At 38.1% G+C, this 9,478-nt stretch overlaps 1 protein-coding gene across 1 annotated transcript in view; it reads left to right on the forward strand.

Annotated features, from left to right (window-relative positions):
* The window catches only part of RhoGAP100F (Rho GTPase activating protein at 100F), a 15,768-nt gene extending 6,493 nt beyond the window's left edge, over positions 1-9,275 (forward strand). Inside the window, exons 9-21 of the mRNA XM_017903486.1 lie at positions 1-187; positions 274-537; positions 625-783; positions 867-1,030; positions 1,122-1,470; positions 1,558-1,776; positions 4,708-5,096; positions 5,181-5,313; positions 5,397-5,516; positions 5,603-5,763; positions 5,832-6,024; positions 6,181-6,443; positions 8,997-9,275. The exon at positions 1-187 is cut by the window's left edge and continues 1 nt beyond it. Coding sequence (XP_017758975.1) covers positions 1-187; positions 274-537; positions 625-783; positions 867-1,030; positions 1,122-1,470; positions 1,558-1,776; positions 4,708-5,096; positions 5,181-5,313; positions 5,397-5,516; positions 5,603-5,763; positions 5,832-6,024; positions 6,181-6,443; positions 8,997-9,275 — 2,880 coding nt within the window. The remainder of the gene's footprint in view (positions 188-273; positions 538-624; positions 784-866; positions 1,031-1,121; positions 1,471-1,557; positions 1,777-4,707; positions 5,097-5,180; positions 5,314-5,396; positions 5,517-5,602; positions 5,764-5,831; positions 6,025-6,180; positions 6,444-8,996) is intronic.
* Positions 9,276-9,478: the final 203 nt, after the last annotated feature.

The raw sequence follows: 9,478 nt of genomic DNA on the forward strand, positions 1-9,478 counted from the left end.
GGAATGCAGTCAGTTGGTAGCAGATTGTCTAGTCAGAGTCAGTCATCGCATTATGCTTATGGTCAACATACTGGAAGTGGAAGAATCATGCCTAGAAGTGGTTCGGATCAACATTTGCCACGAGTGGATTATACGAGCATCACCACTCCAGCTCGACATACTCTTCTTAGATCCAGTTTAAAGTCAGGTCCGTTATTTCTCACGGGAATCGTCTAAACACTTTTTTTCAGAATAAAATTTGATTCTTGCAACGTTTTTTCTTTTTTTCAATAGGAACATCTGCATTAAGATATAATACCAGATACAGCACTCAGGGAGACACCACGTCGACTACCCAAAGACAAGGTCAATTTGGCACTCTGACAAGGAGGCATCGGCCATCATTGGACTACGCTTCTGACACTGAAGCAACCTGTTCAAGTTCACCAAAATCGGCGTATTATTACTACAGACACAATATGAACAATCCACCTCAAAGTAGCGCTGTCTCACATCTTGCCACCTTGTCGAGGTCACAGATTGGTCAGAGTTCCTCAGGTTTGTTCATCGATGTTGCTATTAATAAAGTCTCTTCCTTCTTTGTATCTCGAAAAGATTTCACAAGTGAGGTTATCCTTTCCGTAGGCTTGAGATCAAATTCGTTGCCACGTAGTGGCAGGACATTGCCTCAACAACCAGGTCTCAGGTCTGGACTTAGCACAGTAGCATCTGGACTAATAGATCAAGAAGATAGCGATGGAGCACTATCAGCACCAGAGCTACCTTCCATTAGACGCGATAGAGGTTAGTTTGAACTTCGGATGGTATATGAATTGTAGAGTTTTAAGTATACTGGAAATTGCGAATTTTGCTAATTGTAACGACAGGAAGAATACCATCATCACCTAGTGTGTTCACATCAGATGAGTACCGAGCATGGTTGAGTCGAACGCCGAGTACCAGTGCATTGTACGAGCAGATCAGAGCCACTACGACTAGGCCACCACGTTACACTTACAGCGCAGAGAATATCCATGCAGCTGCAAATCAAGTAAGTGATACATATATTAGAAATACTTTGCTGAACGTTTGAAATTACTTTCTTACTTTTTATGAATCTTTTGAAAAATTTCCCTACTTAGGGTGAATATGGAAGCTATGGGGCGTACAGGCCACTTTCCAGCACATTAGATCGTCTGTCAACGAGATCAGCCTCTGCACAACAAGTGAATCTTGCCAACCTGAGGGCATCGACAGCAATCAGCTCAACGTGCCATCGTGGAACAGCAAATCCACGACCAGCCTCTGTTGCATCTAGTGCTCGTACATCTTTAACGAGTCAGAAACCATCATTGAGTAGCTCCACTACCCAAAGAGCAACGTCAGTCAGAAGAATCAGGAACCTTCTGGACTTGGAGTCCACGCGGAGTATACCTACCCCTACGCCTACCAGAACTCAGGATCAAAGACTGCTAGATATTAATCCTGCAGGTAACTGATAGAAATTGTTAATATTTCTTTTGACGTCAAATCTAAAAATTCTAATTGTATCATGTTGTTCCTTTTCTTTTTTATTAGAGTTCCTTAAGTATAAGATAGAAAAGCCTCCGACTGTGGGAACTCCAAACTCGACTAGCTCTCTTTTGAGCTCGCTTGGGGAAACCAGTAGTGGCGATTTGGCCGGTGGGGTTAGTGGGCTGCTGTGGGTCCATCTTCTGGCTGGGCGTGGTCTCCGTTCGACAACATCTTCCTCAGCGGCCACTACACCATCCACACCATCAGGTCAGCCTAATTTAGGTACGTTCTGAAAACTGCACATTCCTTACACATTACTTCTTCACTGCACAATCTTTGCATATTAACTTAATCTCTGAAGATATACTTAAACTCTATGTTTAAACTTTATTTTCCAATTATACTTATTCCTATTATTTAAAACTCTTGAATGTTAGAAAACATTTGACAGTGTATAATTACATTGTTACAGTGTCTAATTACATTGTTCAACACGAATTTTATTCAGTAATATCTATTAGGTAATTCTTGTAGAGTTTATTTTCCAGAACACGAATCAGTAATCGAAATTGCCCTATCACCCTTACTTTTGGAAAATTGTGAGTTTTCCTAAAAAATTCCAGAGAATGAAATTTTGCAGTCTTTACATGAATATTACACATTATACATAGTCATTGCTGGAAATTTTAATTATTCTACTTACTTTGCTTTAATTACCTTACTTACCTTAATTCATCTTTATTTACATATTACTTCAACAGATATTGTCCACTCATATTTTTCAAAGTTCTAAAAGGAACTTTGAAAGTTTACAAGAGATAGGACATTCTTAAACTTATTACTAAATCATTGCTGATTTATATATAATCTATAATTAACTTGTAACTAATTAATGTCTAATTTATAACTAACTTACAACTAACTTATAACGAATATTTTAACTTTGGTGCATAGCTCTTAGCTTGGTATCGTTTTCCAAAAATTATTCTTTGAAAAACGATACCAATTACCAGGTCTTACCACGTGGAGGTGGCTACGCATCGAGACCCGGACATGCGCCCTAGTGGCGCAACCTACTGGCGCTATCCGTATCAAATATATCCTAACCTAACTTGGAGCGAAAGAAGTTAAAGTGAAATCTATTGACACTTTATTATATTTCGTGTCTTACAAAGGAGACTTCGATTCGGTATACTGAAACTCTACTGTCGCAACGCTAAGATATTTCATTTCAACAGACTTTAATATTTCTAAGTTCCCATAAAAATAGGGAACGGAATATCAAGTACGCGAACAAGTAAAAAATCGCGATGCGCCCGAACGAGTTCGCGATTATTCGAAAGACCGACTAGCCTACGAGACGTACTCTCGTGTACAAGACAACTTCATGCCCCGGCACCCTCCCGATCGAACCTAGCCCACCCAGCCACCACAGACCCTGCCATGACTTACTCACGAACGAGAGCGATCGACGAACCAACGAAACATCCAAAATCAAGTCGAGGGTCCCTAGCGAGGCCCTGTAGCCGGTCACGCAGGCCCCTGCCACATGGGGGAGAAATTAATCATCCCATGGGGTCTGACCGCAGACCCATATGCAATGTCACGGCTACAGAGCCCATACCCCGGTCGTGCACGCGCTGGTGCCCAGGACGACTAGGGTCGACAGACCCTCGAATTGACCCAGATGAGTGCCAGCCCGCCGACCACTCTAGAACCGATGCGTGACAAGGGTGGCAGTGGCGAGGGTGAGTGTCGGAACGAGTCGTTTGAATGACTTACGAGACGTCGCGCAGGCTAGTCGGTACTTAAGAACAATCGCGATTATCGCGAGAACAATTATGTTCTATTTGATAAACGAGGGGGATAGAAGAAGAAGAAAACTATTCGTTCCAAATTAGGTAGGTTACCTTTGTACAGACAGTACGCACAAGATACTTAGACTAGGAATCTATCTTACTACTTACAACTACATAGGTCTAAACGTACGCATCCCGCGTCGTCCATTGATATGTCGCAAATTAAATCTTGAGGAAACTTGAGAATCTTGAGAAACCTAAAAACTGAAACAGAATATATTATTGTTAATATAAACCTAAAAGGAAAGGGATTAGTACGAGAAATGAAAACGAAAAAATAGAAACCATGAAGGTTAACTAAGTGGAACGAGCAAGCCACCGATGAGACAGAAAATAACCAACGATGAGACAAACTAACCAACGACGAAACATTTGAATATTATACGAAATATTCAAATGTTTGAATGAAAATGAATAGAAACGAAAAAATAAATTGTGGAAAGAGAAGAATAATTAAAATGTAATAAAAAAAATTTAATTAGAATATGAAAAAAAATATAATTAGAACCTGAAATAAAAATAATTGGTACCTAAAAAAAAGTAGCCAAAATCCAACGATGAGAAATAAACATCCCAACAATGAGAAATAAATATACCAACGACGAGACATTCGAATATTGTACAAAATATTCGAATACTCGAATAAAAATAAATAGAAACCAAAAAAGAAAATTTGAGAAAAGAAAAAATAATTAAAACCTGAAAAATTGAAAAAATAATTAATACCTGTAAACACACAAAAAAATTAATTCTTGAAAACAACAAAAATTAGTAAATGGTTTAATGAGGTGGGGCGTGGGTGGGGTGGCCAGCCCCAACCTCACTTCGGCCCACCACCCCTCGCGCACTACGAAAATTTATATATTACGCTCGCTAAACCGAACGGACAAATGACTCCTTTCACTTTTATCATTAATTTACGTTGTGAATAATTTGTTATTAATAATAAATTTGAAGATTTATATATTTTTATAAACTATAAGTACTTTCGCACTTCCATAGGATAAATTTCCATAATACATATATGTATGTAAAAATATTTTATTTCCTCTGTATTTTTTCCCAAAATGAAACATTACTTCATTTCATTTATTTTTTAACAACTTTATATTAAAATATCATTCGTATTTATGTATCGAATTAGCGAAACTATTTCAATTACTGATTCGTGTTCAAGAAAGTAAATTCTACAAGAATCACATAATTGATATTGCAGATTAGAGAAAAAGTTAAAATTTGTCAGACACTATTGTCAAGTTATTTCTTTAACGTATCGTAAAGTTAATTTAAGACTTGGAGATGAAAGGTTCATTATAAGAAATAACAAAATGTTATTTTTCAAACACTACAATAGCTAGTTGCGGCTTGAGAGACCTCTACTGCGTGCTGGAGTGCGATAGGGTGCACAAGGCGAGAACAGTGATGCGAACCGGTGATTTGATGTTTGATTGGGATGAAACCTTCGAGCTGGACCTCGTTGGCAACCGGCAGTTAGACCTACTAGTCTATTCCTGGGATCCACAATATAGGCACAAGCTCTGCTATAAAGGATCTGTACATTTGGCAACCCTTTTAAAGGAGTCACCAGTACATCAGTTAGCTGTCAAAGTCGAACCACGCGGTACAATTTATCTAAGACTACGATACACTGATGCTCAGCAGACATTCCGAAGAAGAGGACTTCCGGTCATATCCCTAGCCACCAGAGTGGCGCCGCTCTTTGGAGTTGACTTGGATACAGTGGTGAGTCAAATTTTCATGGTTGAATTAGATTAAATTTTTAAAATCTGCGATTAAGAATATTTAAAACGCTATCTTTTTGAGTAGGTGAGCCGAGAGAGCAAGACTGGTGGAGTTCCTGGAGGTGTTTCTACGGCCCTAGCAATGGGCTTTCCAAATGTGCCCATAATCGTGTGGCGCTGTGTCGAAGAAGTCGAAAGAAGAGGTCTTGACATTATTGGTGAGTTATATTTACTATTTATAAGCTCAAACTTCTATGTCCTTAAGTTTAAACAATTTGTCAATGCAAATTTGTGGAATTAGGTCTGTACAGGCTTTGTGGATCAGCTACGAAAAAGAGGATACTTAGGGAGGCTTTTGAAAGGAATGCTCGTTCAGTGAACTTATCGCCTGACAATGTGCCAGATATTAACGTGATTACTGGTAAATTTGTCAATCAGTATTCCTATTGTTAACAAGTTTAAAAAATACGACTGTAATAACTATGGGGATTTCTAACTATTGCTTAGGTGTACTGAAGGATTATCTACGAGAACTTCCAGAACCACTCTTCACGAAGTGCCTCTACCAAATGATGGTCGATGCACTGGCCATCTGTCTACCGGATGATCCACAGGGCAACGCGAAGCTTATGTTCAGTATACTTGACTGTTTACCAAAAGTCAATAGGGTTCGTATCTAATATCAAACTTTTCATTGGTATATTCTGAAGACAATAACTAACTGTTCTTTTAATAGTGTACGTTAATCTATCTGCTGGACCACCTTGCAATGGTGGTATCACAATGTAACAAGATGTCACCAGCAAGTCTAGCAGTTTGTTTCGGGCCAGTTTTGATGTTACATTCGGAAGAGAATGGACCACCCTTAGATTTCCAACAGCCAATAGCAGTCTTGAAGTACCTCCTCGAAATTTGGCCCGTTAAGTCAGGTAATGTCGTCATTTCTAACAATTGACTACTCAAAACACCCCTTCGTAGTTCAATGTAGTATATTTATACAACTTTTAAAAATTTTGTTGTACCCGATGAAACAACCGAACCAGTAAAATAAGAGCCGAATAATCAATCGCTCATTTCACAGACAGTTCGGAAGATTTCTTCAGTCGCTTCAGCGCTTCCTCGAGTTACGCCAACAACCGAACACAACAACAGTCAACACCAACTGCAGCAGCAGCAGGTGCAACAGCAAATGCAGCAACAGGTGCAACAGCAAATGCAGGGAACATTGGGACGCACAGGGCTGCCCTGGCAGCCTCAACACTCACTTCATCAACCGCCCCCAACTACGGCACCATCCGTAGCCCTCGCGGCCTCCACTCGTCCTGCACCACCGGTCAAGCCCCGACAGGTTAGCGTTCTTTTTAAAGCTCTCGCTTTATCTTCGCAACATTCATTCCAATCTTTCGCCTCTTTTGCTGCCGCTTCCTCTGCCTATGCACTTGCTGTAACTTAACTGTTATACTACTGATAACTTAAATAAGTTAAGAAGTATCCTAAAATTGTCAGAAAGAATTTAATTGGATTGTTACAGTTTCGAATTACTGCCATGTGTAGTAAAATATTTAAGGAATTCTGTAATTATAATATTCTCCAGATAAGTGATTCATTTGGAATTATTTAATCAGGATAAATGTAGTCACTTTATTTGTGAACATCTATAAGTACCATCATTCAATTTTTGTATGTTTGGTAAAAATTCATGTAATCCGAAGTGGTACAGAGAATGGGCGAAAGAAAGGTTAAAGAATTAAGAAGTCAGAACTTTTCTGGTTTTATTGCCTTCTTTTACGAATATCAATTAAGAAGTGTATTGTGTTAATTTTAAATGAAAAAAGGCCAGGAAAGTTGAATAAGATGCTTCAAAAGAAAAAGAAGAAGAATTGGACAGAAGTCTCGACTCGCTCTCTGCTTTTTTGTCCGTGTCTCACGTATGTGCATTATCTGAAGCGTGTGTGAACAGCATGATAGGCAAAGTAAAAACTTTGTACTCTTTCTTTATTTCCGCTTCGCAAAACAAACTCTATCGCGCTTTCATAATCTCAAATCACTTATTCGCCAATCAGTGAGACGTTCGTTCCATTCACTTACTCATAATCATTCATATACGTTCATTTCATTCCTTTACTCGTGTCGATTTCAGGTTAACTCTCGAGAATCGTCGGTCATTGCAAATTGTTCGCTTTAAAAGTTATTTTCTCTGCGTCATCAAAATAAGAAATATATGTACAAATAGATATAAAGAAGAAAAATGATTATGAGTGGCAAACAATTTGCAAGTCAATCACATCGTAATATGTCCGTGTAAATACAACCTCAAATGCCAGAAACGCCTCCGTGCATGTCTCGATGTTAGTTCTGTACATTTACTTGGGTGTTTTACTGGTCGAACGGGTCGCTTTTGATTTTTCCGTTTCTCTTTGCGCCAGTCTTTCAACATCTTTCCATTATGGTGACGATTTACGTTGTCTTCTTTATCTTTTTTCGTTTGGGCACGTATTCTTCAGAGCAAACGCAAATTGCCGGCTCTACCAAACCGCTGACAGCACAGAGACGCCGCTTCTTGCACAGGTATTATCGTTATTATCGTTTTCATTCGCGTGTGTTACATCAGCCTTTAGTTATCGTTCTATCACATGCATGGCCAAAATATCAATTATATATATTAAAGTCAAGTAATCATATTCATTTATCCGTTACCTTTCATCAATTTCACAGAGTGGTTTTAAATGAGTAATGATTACAATATGTATCAAAAATTCTGTGGTACAAGGAATTATGTAAATACTTTTAATCAATTGCAAAGATAGACCAACACATGGCGGATCAAAGTTCTATAATGCAAATATTTATAAAATATTATAGAATTGTTTTCCTTTAAGAATCACTTATGTTTTATATTCAAAAGAGAATAAACCAAGTGTGTAAGTAAAGCAGGCTTGTTATGCCATCTGAAATAATTATCTTTAATATATTATAGTATATAATTAGTCTTTAATATATTTAATATAGTAAAGACAGAATACTTTGACGCTGCTGTGTTTTCCCATTGAATAATATAAAAATTCATTAAGTCTTTAAATATACATTCATATGCAATTAAAACACAAAGTGGAGGGAAGATGTAGAAAATGTGATTTCTCTTAGGAATAACATTATTTTAATTAACCAACCACTCAACTGTTGAAAATGCTTTAGTCACCAATAGTCTGCAGGATCATTGGTACTCCTAGCATGCATTTATTGCACATGCTGTTTCTTGAATCCAGCCTGATATGACATTGTAAATAAAAAAATTAATAAAACTTGATATCCTTTGTTTTATTTACAATAATATTTAATGGTTTAATTTGTTCAAACTGGAATCAAGAACAGAATGAAACCTCAAAGATCCTTACTCCATGAACATTTCAATGTTATCCTTTCAATTCTGAAGTATACATCTAATATATGAAACATAGTACCTAAGATGAGGTATCTAAGTTATCTTTAATCTTCTTTCAAATATATCAATACGTTTAACAAAATTTAGTCATATAGATGCCTCATTATAGACAGGTGTACACATTTAATTTCATAGCTATTAGGAACATACCCTTGCTCATTAAAAAGCTTCACTATTTGTATGTGGCATAGCCTCAGCAATCCTTCAGTGAAACCTTCATCATAGAAATACCATATTCAACTTGCACATAACCATACAACAAGCTCATTCATCATTTAATTCTTCGTTCACCAATTTAAACAAACATATTTCTTCATCATTCAGTCTAAATTTGATATCTAGAATCATCACATATAGAATATGAAGAGTTAATATCTCGCAAACACAGCCTGGTAGAATCCAAAAAGTGTATGATTAATGAAAAATGACGCTGGTGATACGGCGTTTCTGTTTATATAGGTGATAGTCTCGTCTCCCGGTTCACCTAGCAGCGAGGAGTCGGAAGCCTCGCCGGAGCCGATTAATAAGAGTCTTCTGGGTGGCCTGGGACTCGAAAAGAACAACGATGAGGCCACAGCGAACTCGACTGGCCCAGGAACAGAGCAAATCACGCCGACCAGCAGCGTCGACACCGAGGAGGGAAATATACCACATCCGGAAGAGGGTGAAAAGGGTGTCGAGGGTGACGCAGAGGCCAGCGATGACGATCGACATCAGCATGTACCTAAGACGCATTAGAGTCTCGATGAATACGCGGATTAAATCGGGGGTGTGTGTCCTGGATAGTTTGAACATCTTCGTTTCATTGATAGGTTGAAAAGTTTCATTTTTTTAAGAAGATGAAAATTGCGAAGAAATAATATTGGGCATCGAACAATGAATACTTTAGGAGGTTAGGATCTGTTTAACCGGAAGATGATCACGATTGAATTATGTAATTG

Source organism: Eufriesea mexicana, unplaced genomic scaffold (assembly GCF_001483705.2).
Source record: "Eufriesea mexicana isolate 0111107269 unplaced genomic scaffold, ASM148370v2 scaffold2340, whole genome shotgun sequence".
Classification (NCBI taxonomy): Eukaryota; Metazoa; Arthropoda; class Insecta; order Hymenoptera; family Apidae; genus Eufriesea; species Eufriesea mexicana.